Source organism: Tenrec ecaudatus, chromosome 14, assembly GCF_050624435.1.
Source record: "Tenrec ecaudatus isolate mTenEca1 chromosome 14, mTenEca1.hap1, whole genome shotgun sequence".
In the NCBI taxonomy this organism is placed as follows: Eukaryota; Metazoa; Chordata; class Mammalia; order Afrosoricida; family Tenrecidae; genus Tenrec; species Tenrec ecaudatus.
In genome coordinates, this window is record NC_134543.1 from 14,896,699 (window position 1) to 14,920,820 (window position 24,122).

Here is a 24,122-nt window from a genome sequence, read left to right on the forward strand (position 1 = left end):
GGGGCTCTTTGCTTAGTTTGTAGGGAGGGTTGGTGGCGTAGTGGTTAGGTGTTGGGCTGCGAATCACCGAGTCAACAGTTCTAAACTACCAGCCATAAAGATGAAGCTTTCTACTCCCATAAAGTTCTAGTCTCGGAAACCCACAGAGGCAGCTCTACCCTGTCCTTCGAGCCCCTAGGAGGCGTCAAAATGGACTCACTGGCAGTGAGTTTGGTGGTTTGTAGGGAGGAGCCCTGGAGATGTAGTGAGTTACACATCGAGCTGTGAGCCACAAGGTCAGCAGTTTGAACCCAGCAGCTGCTCCCCGGGAGAAAGATGAAGCTGTCTACTCCTAAAAAGATTTAAAGTCTCAGAAACCCAACGGGGCATTTCTACTCCATCCTGTAGGATCATCGAGTTGGGAATCAACTCAGTGGCGATGATCTTGGTTTGGTTTTGTGGTGGTTTGTAGACGCCATGAAGCTCTTCTGTTGTAAAGCCTGTAATGATGTGCTATCGGAACCTCCTCTTTTGTTTTTTCTAAATCCACGATGGGCTAAAAATGGAAAAGCATGAGCACATCCGAATGATGCAACAGTATTACATTTAAGAGGACTCATGGCCATTCTGCACTGTCAAGACCAAACCAAAACCGAACTCACAGCCATCGGGGCGATACTGACTCAGAGTGACCCTGTAGGACAGCGTAGAATTGTCACTCTGTTTCCAAGACTATAACTTTTCACAGGAGTGGAAAGCCCTGTCTTTCTCCTGCGGATCAGCTGGTGGTTTCAAACTGCTGACCTTGTGGTTGGTAGGCCAACCAGTAACCAATGTGCCTCTAGGACTCCTTCAAGGGAGGCATGTGAAAGTCGTAAGGTCTCAGTTGCTCAGAAGCTCGCCTCGAGTCCACAGTACAATGTCGCTTGTGAAAGGGTCATGTGATCTCGCTCTGTTTTAACGGAAGCACCCAGACTAGTCTGATACCTAGGGTAGCTGATTTAGAACCAACCTGTGTTGGCAAGGTGACATTGACAGTTTAGTGGCTTAGGAGGCTCAGGCAAAAAGAGAAGGCTCCTCAACGAGATGGATTGACAGTGTCTGCGACAGTGGAAGCATATGCAACGGTGTGTGTGGGGGGGGGGGGTGTAGGACTGGGTGGTGTGTCAGTCTATTGTGCCCAAGGCCGCTAGGATGAGAACCGCCCCAAGGAGAAGAATAAAGGCAGCCGGGAAGCCACTTCACGAAAGGATTTAGGCTCTGAGAAGTATTTGTTTGAAAACAAGACAACCAAGTGGAACTACCAGTGCTGACGTGGGTGTGAATGACTCAGACATAAGTAGCCTGCCTGTTGGAGCCCCTCTCTAGTGCAGACGTGCTCCTGACAGGAAGCTTGGAGGTTCCAGTCCACCCAGAGGTCCCTGGGAAGAAAGGCCTGGGACTCTACTCCACCCCAAACCAGCCATTGAAACCCTCTGGAGCCCAGGCCTGCTCTGATACACACACAGGGCCAGCACACCTCAGACCTCACGGACTGGCTTTCCCTGCAATCAGCGTCTGGCAGTTTGGAGACCTCTTGCCATCAGTGCCTAGGGGCGAGTGTGGGGATGCAGGGGAGATTCTGAGGGAGGCAGAGTGGGGGAGTAACGAGACACTCGGGAATGCCTGCTTATTTGGCCCCGCCATTGTCAGGGAGACATGTTTACGGCGGCTTCATTGACCCCACCAAGATGTGAAGGTCAGCATGGTTTCAGAATGGTCAGCGCGAGGCCGCTTACACTCCCGGACCATTCCCTTAGGAGCAGCCTGGATGCCCAGCCTCATAGATTAGTGGTGACACGGTCCGCTGCCTTTGGGAAGAACACAGTTATGCCCACCTGGTTTGTGTGGAATTCAGATTGTGCTGCTGAAACCAGTTACGACTGAGAACATATTGATGAATTTGGATCCATTAAATGTTTTTTGTTGGTTTTCATCTAATTGGCTGCCACGAATGGATTAGTTTAGACCCCCTCTATGGGCCGTGATAAAACACAAATTGACGTTCAGTAAATGCAATCGATTGCCTTCACTAACTGTGAACACGCTCTGTTTCGGGAAGATTTTGCTAGTGTTTCCCACTGAAATTTGTGTTGTAATCTTTTCTCTTCTTTACTACCTGCTGCCAAGGGGTTCCAGGTAATCCTCTCTCTTTTTTAAAATCATTTTATTGGGGGCTCATACAACTCTTATCACAATCCATCCATCCATCCATTGTGTCGAGCACATTTGTACATTTGTTGCCATCATCATTCTCAAGACATTTGAACCCATGGTATCAGCTCCTCCGTCAAGGACCCTTGATCATTTATAACTTATTATTTTGTCATGTCTTACACTGTCCAACGTCTCCCTTCACCCACTTTTCTGTTGTCCATCCCCCAGAGAAGAGGTTATATGTAGATCCTTATAGTCAGTTCCCCCTTTCTACCCCACCTCCCCTCCACCCTCCCGGTATCGCCACTCTCACCACTGGTCCTGAGGGGTTCATCTGTCCTGGATTCCCTGTGTTTTCGGTTCCTGTCTGTACCAGTGTGCATCCTCTGGTCTAGCCAGATTTGTAAGGTAGAATTGGGATCATGATAGTGGGGGTGGAGGAAGCATTGGAGAACTAGAGGGAAGTTGTATGTCCAGGTAATGCTCTAGGCCTCCGCTTGTATCTCTGTCATCTTTTATGTTTATCATGAACAAGCCGTGCCTTTGCCTACAGTCAGTTCTCATGGCCCCTCCCCCACCCCCACTCTTGGAATTAGCGTCACTGAAGCGAGCATCCAGAGCCCTGGTGGTGTTGGGCTGCTATCCCCAAAGTCAGCCGTTCTAAACCACCAGCCGCTCTTCCAGAGAAAGGCAAAGCTTTCTATTCGTGCAAAGAACTAGTCTCAGAAACCCACAGGGGCAGTTCTACCCTGCCCTACAGGGTCGCTATGAGTCAGAATCGACTCGGTGGCAGTGGTTTTGAGAAGTGAATGGCATCCTAATTAGTGGATCTCTAAGTAACGACATTACAAAAGTGTTAACCATTTAACTTGTGTAACTTCACAAGTCGTATAAGATTTTAAACAACAAAATGGTTTATGACAAAATTAAAATATCCCCATCTATTGCAAAGGCTTGCACAGATGACAATGTTACTGTGCGTGTGGTTGGAGTGCCATGCAAGCTCTCAGGCACTAACATGGAATAAAGTCACAGACAACTTGACGGGGGAATGCCACAGCTTCGCTCCTGCCGCGAACATGTCCCAGTAGAAATATTTCACATGGTAAATAGCATAAATTCAGTTCTGGTTTTGTTGTGTTTTGTTTACTTACGGCCATTCAAAAGCATGCTTGAGGAAGATTTTGAAGGAAACATTTCTGAGACTATTTTAATTCTTGATAAGTTCATTCCATCGCTATGTCGCCCATCGATCATGCTTCTGTGTCCCATACTGTTTATACTGTATATGAAAATGCATCTTCTACAAAGGGGCTTCAGAAAGTTTGTAGGAAGCGAAATCTACTCATTTTTTGTGGTTTGGGGGTCAAACAGATCTGAAATTCCGTTAACTTTCAGTTCCATTTTTCCACAAATTTCTTAAAGGGCCCTCTATGGCATGTTCAAGGTCGAAGGCTGCTTTTACTTTGTAGGGTTGTCTAGAAGGGGCTCATAGACATTGATGTCTTCAATTTCACGGGACGTACTCATAAGTGTTGGATATTTTCTCAAGGCGATTAGCCTTTCTCACTCTCTTAGTAGCTACTAAATGAACACCAACCTAAAATTGGGAGGCGGTTTCTCCTGAGCGAGGTCTTGGGTTGCTCGGGTTTCTATCGCAGAGATGACTCTCACCGCATTGAACTGAATACTAGTTTTGAAAATGAAATTAAGTTGTAGAGAAGACCCTCCCTATTTAAACGATTCCAACTGTGAACACTGAATGTGATGCCTGAGCCTGGTGGTGCCGGGGTTAAAGCACTGAGCTGCTGACGGAAAGGCTGGCAGTTCGAACCCCCAGCCTCTGCGCCCATAAAGACCACCCCTTTTGTCAGACTGCGGCTTGATAACATGGGCTCCAGGCGCACAGCAACGCACCTGGGGGAGATGATAAGTGGATTCCAAATGAGTGGTGGGAAAAGAAAAGGAGGCTTGACTTGAGTCCTCCTACAGATATCAAGGCTATGATGACTGGGCAAACAAGGGATGAGTTGGTGACCTTGGCCGTGGTAATGCCCATTTCCAGAGTCTTGGATGGTGCGGTCTCTGTGACTATAAAACGTCTTGCTTGAGTGGTGGTGGTGGTGACTGCCACCCATGCTAGAGCCCCGGGGCAGAGGAGATAATAAACAGCAGGAAGGAGCAGGTAGTCACGAGCTAGGACCGGTAGACATTTCCTAGGAATGCTGTCACCGTCCAAGCAGAGTGTAGAGTCCCCGCCGGTTGAAGACGGGCGTTGAAAGCAATAACTAGAATGTGTTGAGTGGACAAAGGGAAAAACCTGCTCCTGGGCTATTTCCGGGGTAAAACACCCGCTGAGGAAAGGGGAAGGAAAGTTCTGGTGTTTTCTTCCCACCTCTGTATGGTAGAGCGCTCCGCCTCCTGAGGACACAGGACAGCCAGCCAGTATCCCTCCGGAGGGCAGGGGCGGGAGGCTCGGGGAGGGGCTCGGCGCCTCACCTCACTCCCACTTCTGTGTTTCAGGCCCCCCGTGAGCAGAGCCCCGCCACAGCCAGAAAAACTCCAGACAAACAATGTCGGCAAGAAAAAGAGACCCGTCGAGGTGGGCAGAGACATCCCCGTCATTGGCTCGTACTTTAAACCGTGTCTAGAATGTCTTTTCTTGTCCAAAGCAGCCAGATTTCATCATTCCTTGTACCCATGAGCCTATGGGCTAGAGTGCTTTGTTTGGTTATATGCAAAGTGTGTGCTTCACTGGTACCCAAGACTGCGTTTTGAATCATTGTTCTCTGTTCCCACCAAGTTTTGTGGTGTGGTTGTGCCCATTGTCTTTTACTTTTCCAAGGGGGGGGGAGATGCTCTCTATTGACCTGCCTCCCAGAGAACGTCTAGCCCGAGAAACACAGCGAGGATGTGTTGCTGACAGGACTGTGCCTTCTCCATGGGGCTTTGCCCTCCTCAGTTGAAGGTGGCATGCGGACGCCAGCTCGGGGTTTTCCCCCGGATAGTGTGAGTCCTGCCAGGGCCAGGGAAGGCTCGGTGTCTCTCCGGGTCTCGATTCCCAACCAAAGAAACTTTCCACAATAGCAGTTATTGTGGAACACGATTTAGCCCGAGTCCTATCTGCAGATCCGATACTGGTCTAACGGTAACAGATAGGAATCGCCTTTGGACTTTCAACATGGATGTGAAGTTCTGGGAACTAATGTCCTAGCTATCAGATGGCATTATGCTTCCCTCTTTCCTAAACTGTCCTTCAGGCCACAGAAACCATCAATGATCAGTGCACTGTGGGGAGTTTCTTACGCGCCTGGACGCTGTATTGCGGCTCTGCTCTCTCCAGGGCAGCTTGTGTGGAGAAGTAGGTCTAGCCCACCTCCGGGTTTCAAGTTTGCCACACAAACGAGTTCTCTGCTTTGACACCAGTGTCAACTCTTTCTGCTGTGTGTAAAACGAGCGAAGGGCGAGTGTTCAGGTGTGGGGAGAATGCCACTGTGTGATGCTTGTCTCCTTCTTGTTCCAGGACCTCGTGCTGGAGCTTGTGTTTGGCTACCGAGGCAGAGACTGTAGGAACAACGTGCACTACTTAAATGGTGGGGATGACATCATTTATCACACGGCATCGGTTGGAATTCTGCATAACGTTGCTACAGGTCAGGAAACCTGATTCTTCACACACACACGCATGTGCTACCCCTCTGCATTCTAATAGATTTTGTTTAGAAGCTTCAACTTAGTCTTGGAAACTTTATATTTAAGCTACCAGTAATATCTGCACTGGATCGGTCTACAATCTTAGAGGTACGTACTGTAGCACTTCTTGTAAGAGTTCAGACCCTCTTAAGCAACGATAACACAGCAGAAAAGCCCATAATGTAAAGTGCTCGCGGATTTCTACGAGAGTGGAGGTTTGTTTACTGAGTGTGGAAACTGTGTTTTGTAATGAAACCAATTCCCCATCACTTCATCGTCAAAACCAATGGTTGTCTCTGATCATGGTGACTGGGTGATGGTCGGGCAGAGTGGGCGTTCTTCCTGAGCCTTGCAAAGCCCAGGAAGACAGTTGAGACACCCGCTAGGCTGCCTCTCTGCTGGTGGTACCTTGCTTGATCCGAGAAGCTACATAAACATCAAGAACTATATTCCTTACTGATGAGGGCATTGGGGGCAAAGAAAGTTTTCTTAGCATCATTTGATGACCACGATTGATGGTTTCGAACTACTGGCCTTGCAGTTAGCAGCAAGCACATCACCATTGGGCCAGCGACCGTGCATACTTAATTTTGAATTCTGCGGTATCACATATAATATTGCAAACTAGATCAAGTCTAAAATGTAAGTCCATCTTTCCTGATGTTCCCCCTGATCACTACACACACACACACACAACCTTCCATCTCATTCACCAATGTGGTCCTTCTGCACACACACACACACACACACACACACATACACACATACCTTCAGTTTCATTCATCAACGTGGTCCTTCTGCACACACACACACACACACACACACACACACACCTTCCGTCTCATTCATCGCACCAGGAAATCCTCTAAGGGGACCTAAAATCGAGGCCATTTAAAAAGTTCTGCGTCAAGAGAAGAGCTCCTGGTTTGCAGCTTTAAGGACCCTTCAGAGCGTGAGAAAGCGCAAGGAAAGACGAAGGACGGGATAGTGGGACAGAAGGAACGATCTGGCACCGCTGCCCTTCTGGTGCCTGGTTATTGGGTTCCGGAGATGACATCAACTCGCTGGCAGCGAGTCTGGTTTGTCAGAGTGCCTCTGGAGGCGGCTCGGCGGCATGTGGTTGTGTGTGGGACTGGAGCTGCGGGGTCTGCAGCCACTTGTCGGGAGGAACATGAGCTGCTCCGGTCCCACAAACAGTTATAGTCTCGGGAGCCCCCAGGCAGCTCGACTGTGACTTGTAGGGTCACTGTGGTTGGAATCCACTCGAGGGCAGTGGTTTTGGTTTTTTGGAGTGGGTCTGGGGACCCTTGCTCTGTCACAAAGACCCACGGGAAGTATGAGCTAGTGCTGAAAAGACAGCCTGCCAACAACTTACCTGACAGCAGCTTACCTGGCAGGTGCCACGTGCCCCCGAGGCCACTGATTGCTTCTGCCCAAACTCTCACTGCGTCTGGAGTCCTGACATTGCGGGACTCGGGACACTCGGCCTGTGTGACATGGTATGAGAGCCCGGTGGCAGAGGGCTTCCGAGTTGGGCTGCCAAGCCAACGACCTGCAGTTTGAAGCCACTAGCCGCTCCTGAGGAAGACGGGGCTTGCTCCGTCCATCCAGCGTGCCAGTCTCGCAAACCCGCTGGGGCAGTTCTGCCCTGTCCTCTGGTGGCACGATGAGTCGGCGTCGACGCCACCGCAGAGAGTTAAATGTCAGTTTATCCTGTTAAGTGGTCTATCCCGTTCGGTTTCTGGTTCGTTCTGAAAAGGTACCCATGTTCAGAGCTCAACAACCACATATTAAGTGAGCCGGTAAATAAACAGCATAGCTCCGTACGTTGAGGAGGCTGCCTTTGGTTATTGTGTGTGCATGAACGTTCGCCAACTGGCTCTCAAACTCTTCTTTTTCCAGGGACTCAGAGCTTTTACCAGGAGCACGGTGATGACATTCTGTGTCTCACTGTAAACCAGCACCCGAAATTCATCAACGTAGTGGCAACTGGCCAAGTAGGTATGTTTCTATATATTAAAAAAGAAACCATTTGAAGCGTTTATCTTGGTCATGTGACTTTAGTATCTTAGGAAGAAACTGTGTAAGCCCTGCATTCCGGAAGCTTGCTTAGTTTAAGTGACACGTCACTTTCTTCAATTATCCCTCGTTCACGTCTGTGGCCTGAGTTGGTTCGGGCGATTCCAAATTTAAACTACCTTGCAGTAGCTGGCGTAGCTGGATTTTGTGGACATTTCTGGGCAGACACAGGTTTCATTCCTTAGAGTGTAAAGCAGCAGGGAAGGGTCTGGACAGTAGGGGAAATTAGGGGGAGGCGAGAAGTCGAGGCCAAGACGGCAGAACCCTCGTTTCAGTCAGGGAAGAAAGGACTCCAATCTGTTTCCTGTTGGTAAATCCCTCTCGCCTCTTTCCTTGTTTTTATTGCCATTGATGTCCTTCCCTAATTCGTAACTTTGTAGAAAACTGACAGTCCATAACTCCACAACCAAAGGGGTGAGAGGTTTATTTACGACTTATTTACCTGTCGGATCATTGATCACTCTAAAGACTGCAGGAGCCCCGCAGGGGCGCACAGTGCCTGCTCAGCTGCTAACTGAAAGGTTGGTGGTTTGAATTCACCCAGTGGCCACGCGAAGGAAAGAACAGGCAAACTGTGCCCATAAAGATGACAGTCAAGAACATCCTATGGCGCAGTTTCACTGTGTCGCACACGGGGTCGCCGTGCACTGACCACTGCCAACAACAATATGAATACCACTTATAAGAAATCGCCTTGGCCTATCCGCTGTCCGCAACTCCTGAATGATTTGTCAAAATGATAGAAATCGCTGGTTGGTAGGCTCTCAGTGCCTCAGGGTAGCTTTCCAGGTGTCTATTTTTTTTTCAAATAAGATAATATGTCTATATAGTTCACAAAAGTAGTTAAATTGATTGGTCCCGAAATTGGTTCTGGGTTGCTTGGTTCTACAGTTATTCGACCTAGATTCTTGGATTTCTTTTCCCCTTCCTGTAGTATTTTCTACTTTTAAAAGAAAACAGACCACTTATCTATTACATACAAAGGACTATGGTCTTTGGCTATAATGCCGAGGTCTAAGTCCAGTTTAGGGTTAAAAAGTCAAACTGTCGCTGTGAGGGCTAAGTCTGCCACAAGCCGTGGTATTTTCTGCCACCTTTTGTGGATATAAAATCTGGACAGTGAGGAAGCCCAGGGGAGGAATGATGTCTTTGAGTTGATGGCATTGGCAAAGGCTATTGAATGTAGAGGAGACTGCCAGAGAACGCCCAAACCTGTCTGGGAAGAGAGGTTGGTGACATTTCCTCTTGAGGACTTTGGACATGATCTCAGGAGGGGCCGATCCAGAGAGCAGGACATCATGCGTCGTAAAGCGGGGGGCCAGTGAAAGAGGAAGCCCCTCGAGGATATGGATTAGTCCAACGGCTACAATAGACCAGACACGGCAGTGCTGAACTGGGCAGTGCTTTGTTCTGCTACCCAGAAGTCACTAGGGGTTGAAACTGACTTGGTGGCACCTAAGAACAGGAAGCCTGGCGATGGGATGTTGAACAAGAAGGTCAACAATATGAACCCCCATTCCCTACCTGGAAAAAAAGACATAGAAATTCATTGGTTCCAATAAAAATGACGCACTGCCATCGAGTCTAACTCACAGTGGCCCTGTGAGATAGAGTGGACGTGCTCCCTGGAATTTCCAAGACTGAATCTTGACTGGAGCAGACGACCTTGTCTTTCTCCCTTGGAGTGGCTGGTGGGTTTGAACCACTGACCACAGCACCACCCAGGCTCCGCTCATAAAGATTCCAAAACACTCCAAACTCGTGTCATTGGGTCGATGACAACTCATAGCAACCTTCCATGACAAAGTAGAACTGCCTCTGTGGGTTTCTGAGACTGTAACTCATTTATGGGACTAGAAAGCCTCGTCTTTCTCCCTCAGAGGTGGCTGGTGGTTTCGAACTGCTTACCCTGTGGTTAGCAGCCCAACACATAATCACTACGCCACCAGGACTCCCCTCATAAAGATGACAGCCTATAAAACCCGAGGCAGTTCTGTTCTATCATACCAGGTCTTTATGGTGCCACACAGCAGTGGCGGCAGCCCTGATTTGAGTGAACATTGTGAAAATGCGGTCTTACTTCCACTGTGCATGAGGAGCAAGCCCAGATTTAATGAAGGAGAAACTGTTGGCAATCTGGCTATCAGCACTCAGTGCCTCTTGGAACTTGGTGAGTTGTTCATTCAATTTTACTGAGGAAATTCATTCATTTAACAAACTTGTTGAGCACCTACCATTTGTGAGGCAGTCTCCATGCTCCACAAACAAGCAAAACCCTATATTTACTTTATCCTCTGGGCACAGAATTCTAGAAGGTCTGTTTCTGGCTGCTTCGGAAAATGTAGTCCTGGTGACAGAAATGCTGCCGAAGTCATGTAGTAGAATCTTGCAAGACCAGTGACTTCGTCCGTCATGGCGATCATTTTCCAGCAGTGTGAACAGCAGCTACACCCAACCCAAATTCAAAGCAACAAGGAGCTTTCCGAATTAATCCACATAGAAAGTTGTCACAGTTATATACCAAACAGGATAGTTTTCTTGATATTCAAATCTAGACACTTCATTAAAATAAAAATAGTACAAAGAGGAAGGAATTCTTACAAGTAGCTGGAGAGGTGCTGTGGGCTGATATTGGACTGTGAACGGCAAGGCCAGCGGTTCAAACTCATGAGCCACCGTGCAGGAGAACGAGGAGACTGTCTACTCACGTGAAGACCTGTGTTCACAGAAGCCCTGAAGAGCAGCTCTCCTCGGTCCTGTTGACAGTCGCTATGCATCCAATTCAGCTCCACAGTGGATCTGGTTTGGTGTTGGCATACCCGATGGAATGCACAGAAATCAACTGTGCCTCTGTGGGAAACACAGTGGAGAGGCCGAATGTCATGAGTCAGAATAAGGCCCGGGGCTCCCTGCAGATCAGACTTTCCATTCGTTCGTGCTTTTCAAGTTGAAGCTGAAAGACACAAAACAAGTCCATGTGAGCAAAAATCTGATCTTGAGTATGTTCCGCCTGAATTTAGAGACCATCTCAAGAACGGATTTGACTCATTGAACACGAATGACCAAAGACCTAATGAAATGTTACGTAATATTCAAGGACGGCTTGCATGAAGTCAAGGTCATTAAAACGACAGGAAGGAAAGAAAAGACTTAACTGGATGTTACAGGAAATAGTATAAAGAGATGACGAGGCAAAGGGCGAAACAGAAGATTTCAAAGAGTTGCTGTAGAAGAAAAAGCATTATAATGAAACGCTCAAGGAATTAAAAATCCAAAAGGGAAGAACACGAGCTTCCTTGAGGTGAAAGTACTGAAGAAAGAATTAAAGTCTCCAATTGCAACATTGAATAATTCTATGGGCAAATATTGAACAGCACAGGAAGCATCAAGGAAAGATGGAAAGGAGACAGCGTCATTGTTAGAAACCACCAGCCCCTCCATGGGGAACGATGAGGCTTTCTACTCTTGCAAAGAGTTACAGTCTTGGACACCCACAGGGGCGGTTCCACCCTACCTACCCTACAGGGTCACCGTAAGCTATCGTCAACTCATTGGCAGTAAGCTTGGTTTAGGTTTGAATACCAAAAAACATCCGTGGATGTTCAACCACTTGAAGAGGTACTATTTGATCAAGAACTCATGGTATTGAAGGAAGAAGTAAAATGTCGAAGACAGTTCACAGCTGGTTGCAACAGTGCATCAGCAGGGAGCCAGATTCAGAAGACTACACGAGAGCAAAGATACCATTGCTGATGCAGATGGGTCTCAAGTGAGAGACAATACCAGAAAGGTGTTTGCTAGTGGTTATTGATCACACAAGGACATTTAACTCTGCAGGCCATAACAAATGATGGATCGTCACATTGCAAAGATGGGGAATTCCAGAACACTTCATTGTTAACCATGCAGAACGTGTACATAATTGAAGAAGCAGTTGTGTGAACTGAACAGGGAGCCACTCACTGCCTGGTTTAACATAAAAAAGGAGAGCTATGTGTCAGGGCTGTATCCTTTTACCATATCTATTTGATCCATATACCGAGTAAATAGCCCGAGCAGTGGGAATTCAGCATCAGGACTGGAAGAAGACTCGTGAATAGCATGACACAATCTTGCTTGTGGAAACTGTAGAGCACTTGAAACACTTCCTGATAACTGGCAAAGACTTCAGCCTTCATTATGGATTTTGTCTCCACATGAAGAAGACAAAAATCCTCCCCACTGGAACAAACAGGCAATGTGATGCATGATAAATGGGGACAGGAGTGCCATTATCAAGAATTTCATTTTACCTGGATCTAAATTAAGCTCATGGCAACAGTATTCAAAATCAAACGATGTGCGGCCATCTAGTTGAGAAGCAACGAAGCCCACATGGAAGGAGCACACCAGCCTGTGTGATCACAAGGTGCCGAAGGGATCAGGTACCAGGCATCAAAGAACAAAGAATCATATCATTGTGAATGAGGGGGAGTGCAGAGTGGAGACCCAAAGCCCATCTGTAGGCAATTGGACATGCCCTTATAGAAGGGTCACGGAGAGGAGACGAGCCAGTCACAGTGCAGCATAGCACCGTTGAAACATGCAACTTCCCTCTAGTTCTCCAATGCTTCCTCCCCCCCTCACTCTCATGACCCCAATTCTACCTTACAAATTTGGCTAGGTTAGAGCATGTGCACTGGTACAGATACGAGCTGGAAACACAGGGAATCCAGGACAGATAAACCCCTCAGGACCAATATTGAGAGCAGTGATACCAGGAGGGGGAGGGAAAGTGGGGGGGGGAGAGGGGGAACTGATCACAGTGTTCTACATATAACCCCCTCCCAGGGGGACAGACAACAGAAAAGTGGGTGGAGGGAACCATCAGTCAGTGTAAGACATGAAAAAATAATCATTTATAAATTATCAAGGAGGAGGGAGAGGGAGGAGAAAAAAATGAGCTGATACCAAGGGCTCAAGTAGAAAGCAAATGTTTTGAAAATGATGATGGCAACAAATGTACACATGCGCTTGACACAATGGCTGGCTGGCTGGATTGTGATAAGAGTTGTACAAGCCCCCAATAAAATGATTTTTTTTAAAAAGAATCAAATGATGTATCTCTTTGGGTCGATGTGCTGAGAACGACCTCTTTAGAGTGTGAGAGCGCACACACGTTACTTTGAGAAGGAGCACGTGCCTGGCGGTCCACGGTGCCCCCTCTCCTCTCCGACAGTAAGGGTGCCGAGCAAGGATCTTAGAATGATGGTGGCTGGTGGAGAATTCACAACAGAACATGAACTGCCAGAAGCATGATCAAATCTGTCTCGGACAACGTCCAGTCAGGATGCTCTTTAGGAGCGAGGATGGAGAGACTTCGCCTCATGCGCTGTGGACATGCTCTCAGGAGGGACCAAGCCCCAGCCAGGCCATGCAGCTTGTTCAAGTAGAGGGCCAGTGAACAAGAAGGAAATGCTCGGTTAGATTGGCACTGACCGCAACAGTGGGCTCCAAGAGCAACGCCCGTAAGGATGGCGCACGTGGAAACTGCGTGGAGGCCACGCCGGACTCCTCGTCAGCGCTCCCAAGGCTGAATGGCACAAGGCGGAACTCAGACGTGTCTCCACCCTCCGTCCCTTCTTATTCTGACAACACCACCCCTCGCACAGCTCTCGACTTCGGAGGCAGGGCTGGATAGTTCACTGCCATGGCCACATAGACCTCACAGACAATGGATGCTTGTGATTACGGGGCTCCTCGGGGAAGTTCACAGGTTATGCTTCAGGTGAGAAGGGCTCAGGATTCAGTTGTCCAGTCAGGACAACTTCTTCTCTGCTGTCCTGTCGGGTAAGGCCTCTGTCTGTCCCTCAGTTTCTTGGCCTGGCCGCTGTCCTGCTTGGGAAATATTATAGAGCTCTTGGGGGGCAGCCTCAGGCCCTCCATCCAGGCTCTCAGCTCCAGCCTCCTGCCCCAAAGCACTTCGCTTTCCCTGCTCTGTGGGCTGGGAAGTCACAGCTCGGGTGCCTGGTTCTGCCATTGTTGCTCCTCTACTGGCAAAGCCATCGCCTGGATCAAGGAAGCTCCGTGCCCAGCGTTCCCAGTGCCCCCGCCTGGCTCTTCTCCTGCTGGTAGTGAGAGTCCTTCCTTCCTGCTGCTGAAATGACCCATTCTCTGTGCGCAGGATGGCAATCTCAATGAACTCTGGTCACCTTTGGCTCACAGCTGAATTGTATAATTCAATCAGTGTCTTCCTCTAACCTTCTTACCCTGACGTCACCATCAGGATAATGAGCGTTTGCTAGAATGGGCGTATTGAAGAACAGCATTCAAGGCCAGGACCGGGCAGCGTCTTGTTCTGTTGTACATCGGGTCACTGTGGGTTAAAACAGACTCACCAGTACCTGAAAACAGCAAGGAGAGACTGCTTTCTCATTTCTCAATGTTGATCTTTTTCTCCTTGACCCTCCTTTTTCCCTGCCAAGCAGATCTCTTTTGTGTGTTCATGCTGTACTTTCTCTTTGAGTTGAGAAATGGCATCATCACAAAGTCCTCTCCAGGAAAGCTCTCTTGTTCCCAATGCATTCCCTGTACTTAGAACACGGGGTGGCCGATGGCCTTCCCCTCTCCCTCTGAGCCAGTGAGGGGAGGTCCCTGGGGCAGAGGTGAATGCGACATCATGGCTAGCCCTTGGCTTTGCCCTCTACTTGTGCCCCTCACAGAAGAGAGGACAAAAGTATCTGTGAACGGCTGCATGCACCCCAGGGGAGACCAGACTACGAGCAGGCCCTTTTCTATCTTGAAGCTAAAGAGAATCGTATCAGTAGTTATTTTGCTCCCAAACTTGTTTAATAGGTCTTTTGGTTGAGCGTCATAGAGATCATGGAGGTTTCATTTTGTGGCATTTTGGGCACAAAATGAAAGGTGTGCTCAAGTTTTTCTCTTGGTTAGGGTCTTGGAACCTCAGGGCCAAACTTATCATTGGATCCAGTTCATTATATCTCCTCCATCACCTCTCTGATAAAAGTCCCTCCTGCATCTGCTTGGATTCTCCTGCCACTGGCTCCGTGATGAAGTTAACCTCTAAGGTGCTTCGGAAAGAACAGAAATCTGTCTACAGTTGCTATTCATTGGTCCTCACTCCCGAGGCACTTAGAACATCGAACACTGAATGCCGTGGCATTTTCTTCTAATACTTGGAGACAACTATCGTATTCTCCCTGGGTCTTGACCACCATAGACTCTAGCAAGGGGCACATCTGCTCTCAACTTCATGCTGTAGAAAGCCGCTGTGCACATCTTCCAGCTCAGCTCCGTGGAGCGAAGGGTGCGTCAGAGAACTGGCGTCTCTTATATAGGGAAGCCGACCCTCCACCTTACTCCCTTCTAGACTCTGCTCTGGGAACCCAGACTCCAGCGTGCACTCCCCACACATCCTGAACTTGACTCCCGGTCTGACACAAGCCCTTGCCTGAGACCATCCTCCTAAATATGGATTTGCACCGCCAACGTGTGCAGTCCTTAGGGGTGGTCACTGGGGCATAGATGGGGTCGGGATGGATTCCCATATATCAATAACATTGGCCCCCTGCGGTCTAGATGAAGCGGGGGTGGGAAGAGAAGGGCACAGGTCAAGGCTGGCTCGTGCAATCCTGAACGCCAAGAAGTCCTCATTTGAACCAAGCCTTCAAGTCACAGAGGTGCACTGGTCCTTAAAAAGGGATAGGACGCTGACAGCTGTGGCCTGAGTGACTCGAGGAGTTCTGTCTGTCGTGTTTAGGCGTCGTGTGTGTTCTCATTCAGGGCCATGCAGATACCCATGGGCAAACCTGAGTCCCATCGCCCCGGCCTGCTCCCCAGCCTTGCAGCTATCCTTCATGGGCATAGCTCCATGTTTTCTCGTCATTTGGTGCCCTTTGGAGCATGTTCCGAAATAACAACAGTGCTTTTAGTGGGGGCTGCCCGGCCCTTTCTTCTTTTCCCTCCTCTTCCAAGACCCGATACCACCGGCCGCCGTTAGCACAAAGTCCTGGAAACCCTTCTTTCATGAGCTGTTGAAGATAGAGATGGCTCCTTCGTTCTTGATAAAGAATCGTGCAAACTGTGGTCCATAGCCATTGCCACCGCAAACATAAAAGGTGCCTTGGTGGTGCACTAGCTTAGGTGCTGGGCTGCTGGGCCACAAGGTCAGTGGTTCTGACCCACCAGCCGCTCCGTGGGAGCAAGATGAGGCTTTCTGTTCCTGGAAACATCTAAGGAGCATGCACTTCCAACGTTCCTCGGAAATCTTTCACTCCAAAGGAAAGTCGTAGTTGAAACAGATTAAAATTGGGTATCAATTTGTAGGTGGAATTCAGAGCTTTCTCTTTCTCGGGTTACATCAAAACTTTTGCCATCATTCCTTTTAAAAACAGTGTAGCTCAGCACCTTCCCTGTAACTAGAGATCCATTGAAACTCCTACAATCCTTTTAAGAGTACCTCTTGGGGACAAGAATAAAGGCCGCCTCAATGGATATCAGGTTCATATTATTTTTTTAATTATCATTCAGCTGTCTTATAATTCATTATTTGCAAAGAAAATCTTCAAGCAAATGGCTTGGAAGGTAGATAGAATGATAATAGGAATGTACTGTGGAAATATGGACTCTTTTTGACTTTCAGTAATTTTCTAAATTTAAAGTAATACAGTGAGTTTTTATTTTATTGTTATTTGAGAATCATTCTTTTAGAGTTAGGGTTTTGCAGATTTTACATTTAGTGTTTCTGCTGTTTATGGATAATTCTTTTGCTGCTTTCCCATTGTAGGTGATTCAGCAGATCTGTCAGGTAAGGACAATTTAACGTTTTCTGCCTTAGCTGTTTTGTTTCAATGTGACACTCTGATTTTCTTTAGCATAGTAAGATGCTCGAACCTACTCTGTGACTTTTGAAAATGAAAACTGCATTCTTAGGATATCATGAGAGTGAGCCCGATCTGTTAGAATAAGGGCCAGAGAAGCTGATTTATTTCCTAAATCTGTTCATTTTTTTCCTTTTAAGTATGCCCTGCATTGTTATAAGATCTTTACATGAATTAACTCATGTAAGCATCAAAAGGATTCTTACCTACCAATATCATATTTACAGAAAGAAAGCGCAGCTGGCAGTCTTAGGTAAACATCACAGGCTGCTCACTGAGTGGTCCACTCGCCCCAGCTGCTCCGCAGGAGAAAGACAGACTGTCTGCTCTCTGAAGGCTTAAAGCAGTGGTTCTCAACCTTCCTCGGGCCACGACCCTTTCATACAGTTCCTCATGTGGTGGTGACCCCCAACCATAACATTATTTTCATTGCTACTTCATCACTGTCATTTTGCTATTGTCATGAATCAGACAATGCCTGTGAAAGGGTCGTTCAACCCCCAGGTTGAGAACCACTGACTTAACGCTTCGGAAGCCCTATCTGCTGTTACGATGGGCCAGCGTTGTTCACTGCAGCGAGCTTTACTGAGCCAGTGGCAAATGACCAAGCACTCGACTAACTAGTAGGTGAGAAGAGTTCAAACCCACTCACTGGCAACTCCAGAGACAGGGCTGCAACCTGCTTCCGGAAAGTCTCGCACTTGAAAGTCAGTGCACATGAATCAGGATCAACGAGACAGCAGCTGACAAGAACAGCTTTAACTCTGAACTCCAGTCGCTGTCAAAGACTTGACCATCATTTCTTTCGGGACTTTGGATCAGAAACAGTAGCTGAATACCTAGACATAGCCTCCCACACAGAAGTTTGAGGACTAAGTCGTAGGAAAGTTTGGTCAGTTCTGAAGCTATGGATCAAGACTGAAGGAACTCTGGTGGCACCATGAGATAAGGATTGGTCTGCTCTCCACAGAGTCAGCAGTTCAAACCCACCAGCCGCTCTGCAAGAGGAAAATGAAGTTGTCTTCTCCCTTAAAGGTTTACAGTCTCGGAAGCCCTGGACAGAGTTGCTGTGAGTAGGACTCAATGCCAAGATAATGGGTTCGGATTAAGACTCAAATTCTTCAGGAGGAGAATTACCGCCAACCACTATTATTGAACACCGGATCACTTTGGAAATTAGCTTTGGGTGCAGACGTTAGAAACGTTCCGTAATGAATTCAACCTAAAACAACAGCACAAAACAGCAGATTTTGTGATGTCATTTGATTACAATCAATGTTTGAATCCCAGTAATGTCAAACTGCCTGTCAAGACTTCAAACAAGAAGGGAGGTCTCCATTCCTACAGAGATTTTCAACAGATGTGTTTTCTGTGCTCACACGAGTGCTTACGTCAATTATTTTTCAGAATTTGATGCAAGGACCAAAAAATAATGCACACATGAAAAAATCTACTTTAATTGTCGAAGTGAGGAGCTTCTTGCCTAATCTTCAATTTAAAATGTGTATTCTACAGTGCAATACATGCTAAGAGCAAATGGCACCAAGGACTAACAGAATCTCAACAGGTTTTTCTAGCAGTGTATACACTCAGTTAAAACTGGATGTCTGTAGGTTGATGGCAGAATTTAACAGCATCTATCTAGGAGCCCCTGTGGCATTGTTGTTATGAATTGGGCTGTTAACCACGAGGTCAGCAGTTTGAAAGCACCAGCTGTCTCATGGTAGAAAGACGAGGTTTTCTTTCTACTCCTGTGAAGAGTTAGTCTTGGAATCCCACAGAGGCAGTTCTGTCCTGTCCTATAGAATCACTATGAGTCGTAATTGACTCAATGGCAGTGATTTTTTTAATCTGTGTAAAAAGACATTTTGGATGTAGAAATATGTAAAATCACATTATAAATCCGTATTTACTGGAGGACATTTGCAATCACGTCTGATGAGAGAAAGCTCTAACTCTGAACCTCAATTAAGTGAAATGTGATCCCACAAATTCTCCTACTCTTCTTATTAAATCCAAACCAACCCACTGCCCTTGAATCAATTCCAACTCATAGCAGCCCGGATAGGGGTTCTGAGACAGGCAGTCTTGGTGGGAGCAGGAAGCCCCATCTTTCTCCCACTGACAGCTCGTAGGTTTGAACTACTGACCTAGAGATTAGCAGCGTGGCACCTAACCACAGTGCCACCACGGCTCCTGATAGTTACTAGCTATGTATTGTACGTTTTGTTTTGGTTTTTTTTTTTTTTGCTTTATTAACTATTTTCTCAATAAAAATGTGAAAATGTGTTATCACGCTCATGACATCAATGTTGTCCTTTAGGTACTGAGCCTATTGTTGTAGTCTGCTGCCAACCCACCTCATTGAGACTCCTCCTTTTTGCTGCCCCCTACTTTGCCAAGCATGTCCTCTTCCAGGCACCGGGTCTTCCTGAGGGTACGTCCTCAGTACAGGAGACAACATCTTGTCATCTTACTTCTCAGGGAGCTTTTAGCTGTACTTCTTCCAGCACAGATGTGATGGTTCTTCTGGGAATCCATGGTAGATTCCATGGTCTTTTGCCAACCCGAGTCAAAGGCATTCGTTCTTGGTAATTTTTTTGTCCTGCTTCCTCATGCATAAAAGGCAATTGAAGACACCATGAGCCGGGTCAGGAGCACCTTAGTCCTCAGAGTGACATCTAAAGAGGTCTTTGGCAGCAGTTTTGCTGAATGCAGCGCACCTCCTCTGAGTTCGTGATTGCTGCTTCTACGGGTGCTCCTTGTGGGTCCACGTAAAATCCATCCTTGACAATTTCAATGTTTGCCTATTTATTATGATGTCAGCTTATGGATCCCGTCGGGAGGGTTTCCTTTTGGGTTGAGGTGCCACGCGTCCTGCAGGCGGCCTCTGGGACCTGCATGACGAAGTGTGGCAGGCCCTCTTTGCATGGCTGTCTCTGTCACCTACAGAAAGCACCTGGGCTTTTGCCTCTTCCCTGCCCCTTAACCAAAACACGTTTGTCAGCTCCTGCTCTAGGGGGAGACAGACGTAGATCAGTCAAGTTTTAATCCAGCGTGATGGTTTACAGTGGTGATAAGTATAATAAAGTGATAGGGCTTTTATTTTTGTTTTGTTTTGTTTCCCTTAGAGATGAGGCGTTCAGCTATCAGCCAAGCCTGATACCAAAGTGACAGCCACGGGGTGAGCTCCAACAGGGCTTCTAGACTGAGACCTGTTTCGAGGGTCCCAAGCTGACCCACTGTCCCCCAAAAGCCAACAGGACTCAGAGCAGGGGGTGAATCAGGAGAGGGTTTAGAGCATCTAATAAGAGCAGAGACCCCCCCACCACAGGCACAAGAAAGAATGGGGGAGGGGTGCGAGAAGTACAGTCAAGGTCTGTCTCTGCCTGACTCTGGGCTGCCCTTTCCTCTCCAGGTAGACTCTCTGGTACTGAAACTCTTAAGCTAGTAAGAATAGAAACCATAGATGATGGATGGATGATAGATAGATAGATAGATAGATAGATAGATAGATAGATAGATAGATAGAGTCTAAATTCCCAGCTGTAATGCAGTCTGCCCCCTTTAATAGATCATACAATGATGTTATGATAATTTGTCTAGTCTTTTAATTGCACCTAGTCTGAATCTCCAGAATTTAAAAGTAAACAGAATTTTGAAAGCAGGAACATAAGGAGGTTGGTAGGTTTGAGGAGCTGGGCAAGTGGGTATCAGTTTGAAGATAACAAAGTTCTGAAATGGTTACTTTGGCGTGTGGGAGAGTAAATACCCGTGTTGGAAAAGGCGTGGTGTAATGGTCATTTTGATACATTAGCTAGGCCGTCCTTGGATGTATACATTTGATCCATTAGATGTGTACATAGATACATATTGGATATTCGTGTAGGAAACATTTGATGTAATAGGGGACGAAAACGGTGCCAGCCTGGGAAATCTCTGAGGCTAAGAATTTGATCATCGCGGCCCTGAAGACACGTCCACCACGAATGAGGGCCCTGGCCGCTGGGTGACACACCTTGAAGCCGTTTGCGTCAGGAGCCCCTGCCTGGTCTCTGTGCTCAGACAATAAGGAAACGCACTAGCACACCAGTCAGGCGGGCAGGTGGTCTCAGACCAACACTGCGCCCTCCACGTCGGGGGCCAGTCCTCCTCTCCCAGGTGGCCACCATGGCGGTGTTGACTCAGCCGTCAGGTGGTGACAGCGGCTGCCCGCCACAAGGGACAGAACCTTTTTGTTCTCCGTTTTTGGCGCTGGGACCTCACGGCCCACCTGTAACATGGTGAGTGGCCATTTTCAAATGATGGACACGGAAACAGACTCAACGCGAGGTGTCCGAGCTTCGTCACTTCGAGGGGCCTATAGTGTTTGCAGGCATTTTATTTCAAGTCCTGCCCCGACGTAAGCACTCTGCACCCCACAGCCACATGCCGCACGGGTGAAAAGGTAGCTCCCTGCGGGCAGTGTCTTGCCACCCCCTTAACCGCGAGCAGCTCGGTCGTTGGATTTGGGAACACTGGTGTGTTAGCAACACGTGGCATACGGAACCAGGAGGCAAAAACCACCTGCTGGGGCGTCTTGACCGCCCGCTACCTGCCCCCGCATCTGGCCACCTGTCATCTGCAAGCTGTGTAGAGTAGCATTTTGTAACTAGAAGTCGCGATGCTTCTCTACCGAGCACGGGCCATCTGCCATGCTGGGCGTCACCTTCTCCCGCTGATGTGAGACTGGCGGTTTGAACCACTCAGCAGCTCCACAGGAGGGAGACCTGCCAGTCGGTCCCTGTCGCCGGATGGAGCCCTTCTCCCCAAATGTGCCCCGCAGTCACCACATTGATTGTGCGATGTCCCTGCCATCCTTACTGAGCGGAAGCTTCCCTGGACTTGCTGTGACTGAGGAACAGTTGTCATTTTTGTCCAACGATTAAATTCCATATTTAAATTACTGTCATTCGCCTTTTACAAATACATGACCTGTTGTCTTATTAGAGGGGGCGCTTTGATGCCTTATGTCCATGTGGTCTTGATTTTTTTATTCTTTTTGAACGCTTGTGTTAAATCTTTGCACAAGTTTTGCTTAGTGAGATTTAAATTTGAATGTCAGGCTTAATCCTTTTTAACGGCTGTGTTTGAAGAACGATCAGATTAAATTTAACAAATTATAGCCTATAAACAATGAGTCCTGGGCCACTGCTGGGGAAGCATTGAAGGACAGCTTCCAGGTCCGCAGCCCCTTCCCACCACCGTTCTCTGGGAGAAGGAGGGGACGACCCCGCCCGTAAAGATGCTTTCCCCCTTCTTTTTATTGTGAATTGGGTGAAGGTTACACCAGAGTTCAGCTTTTCCTTAAACAATTCATAGACATTTCTCCCGTAAAGGTTTACAGCCTCGGAAACCCTGCAGTGAACACAGGTGTGGTTCGGGGTTTGGGCAGATTGTAAGCAGCAGGTCATGTACACACGCGTCTACACGAATCAAAATAGCCTCTAGAGACCAAAGTTTGTTTCTGCCTTGCATTATTTTTTAAAGGCAGCTCATTTTACTGAACACTTTTCAGTAATACCTAGAACAGATGTCCACTGGGAAGCAGGTGTAGTTTAATATTTTTATTACATTGCCAGCAAGATTTTATACTCTGAGACCAAAATTAACTGCTGAATTGACCTAAAGAGTCATTTTCTGTAGAGTGTATTTCAAGGCTCATGGTGGATACAAAGGGGAGACTCAGTTATTTACAAAATACAGAGGCGGGGAGACTCTTTTAAGCGGCAGAAGCAGACACGGAAGATGAAGAACAGTGGTGGGGGTGGGGGGGCTGCACAAAGTTCATGGGAAGTTCTGTCCTCTCTTCATTTCTCCATGAACTCTCTGAAGCCTCCTCATTATGTATTTTTAAAAGATCATTTTAAAAGACTTCATGTTTTATTCATTTCCGTTACGAAACGCTGCTTAAAAAGAAGGCACGGAAAACCCTTGAATAGGTTCAATGTCACTTCGTTGGGAGCTGCCTGTCCGAAAAGTTCTCTCAAGAGCTGCCCAGGTGTTTTCCACATGTCACCTCTTGGACCATCCACAGACTGTCCCCTGTGGGTACTGTGTCATGTTTGACAGCCCCCTGGGGACATAAAGGCTTAAATTATATACAAAGCAGGCGTTGGTCTTGAGCAGTTGCTTAAAGATGCGACTGGTTGATTTGCTTGTCTATCCCCCGCCCCCCTTTCCCCCAACATACAATGTAGATCATGACCTCCACGGAGACCTCAGTGGGTTTTCCCTCCCTTCCCCTTCCCCTTTCTTCTCTCCTTTTACGCGAGGCTGACTTTGTGTCCAGTGCATTGCCGCATGTCCCGTGTTTAAGAGATAGGCCTACATCAAGTGTCTGCAATAGAAACCCTCCCGGCTGGGACGGTAACCACGTGTGGCATTTATCTTTACGTAGCCACGGCCCCTTCGATCCACGTCTGGGATGCGATGAACAAGCAGACCTTGTCAGTGCTGCGCTGCTACCACTCCAAGGGCGTTGGTTCCGTCAGCTTCAGCGCGACCGGCAGACTGCTACTCTCTGTGGGACTCGACCCAGAGCACACCATCACTGTGTGGAGGTGGCAGGAAGGTAGGACGCTTTTCCCGGTGTGATTTTTCCCGCCCCAAAGATAAGAAGCCCAGGGGACTCGGTCAGGTACACCATGGGAAAAGACAGGAAGTCTGATCCGGATGGAAAGGCACTGTTTAACTCTCTAGTCGTGAAAGAGAAACCGTAGAACTCCTAGGACACCATAAACCCTGTCTAGAAGACAAGGGGGTGGGGAGGCACCCTGGGCTCTGTCTTTAATATTTGCACTGCGTTCGTGCTCTCCCCTAAAATATATATATATATTTGCACTCACCCAACAGGCAACATCCATGCAAGTTACCAGTAGCACATCCACTTCTGATTGCTTGTTTCTCTGTTTTTAATCAGAAACTACTTGATTTGCTTTGCGAATTATTCATGATAAGATTGGTTTGCGTACTTCTCAACCAAGAATGAGAACAGAGTCCATTTTATATGAGAATGGAAGGTGAATGGGCTAATGTTACTTCCAGTGCTTCTGATGAAACATTTCCATGGAGCTACATAGGAAAGCATCCGGGGATACGGTTCCTCAGTTGGTCTGAGTAGACTAGAGAAACAAATTCACAGACACACATGTATGTGTTTAAGAAAGAGCTTTCTATACAAGAGCAGTTGAATATTGAGAAAACATCACAGCCCAGTACAGATAAGTCCTTAAGTCTGATACAGCCCATATGTCA

General features: G+C 47.6%; 1 protein-coding gene across 1 annotated transcript in view; it reads left to right on the forward strand.

Annotated features, from left to right (window-relative positions):
- The window catches only part of EML5 (EMAP like 5), a 144,780-nt gene that overhangs the window by 106,451 nt on the left and 14,207 nt on the right, over nucleotides 1-24,122 (forward strand). The window contains exons 28-32 of the mRNA XM_075531644.1: nucleotides 4,699-4,777; nucleotides 5,699-5,828; nucleotides 7,771-7,869; nucleotides 16,733-16,753; nucleotides 23,266-23,439. Coding sequence (XP_075387759.1) covers nucleotides 4,699-4,777; nucleotides 5,699-5,828; nucleotides 7,771-7,869; nucleotides 16,733-16,753; nucleotides 23,266-23,439 — 503 coding nt within the window. The remainder of the gene's footprint in view (nucleotides 1-4,698; nucleotides 4,778-5,698; nucleotides 5,829-7,770; nucleotides 7,870-16,732; nucleotides 16,754-23,265; nucleotides 23,440-24,122) is intronic.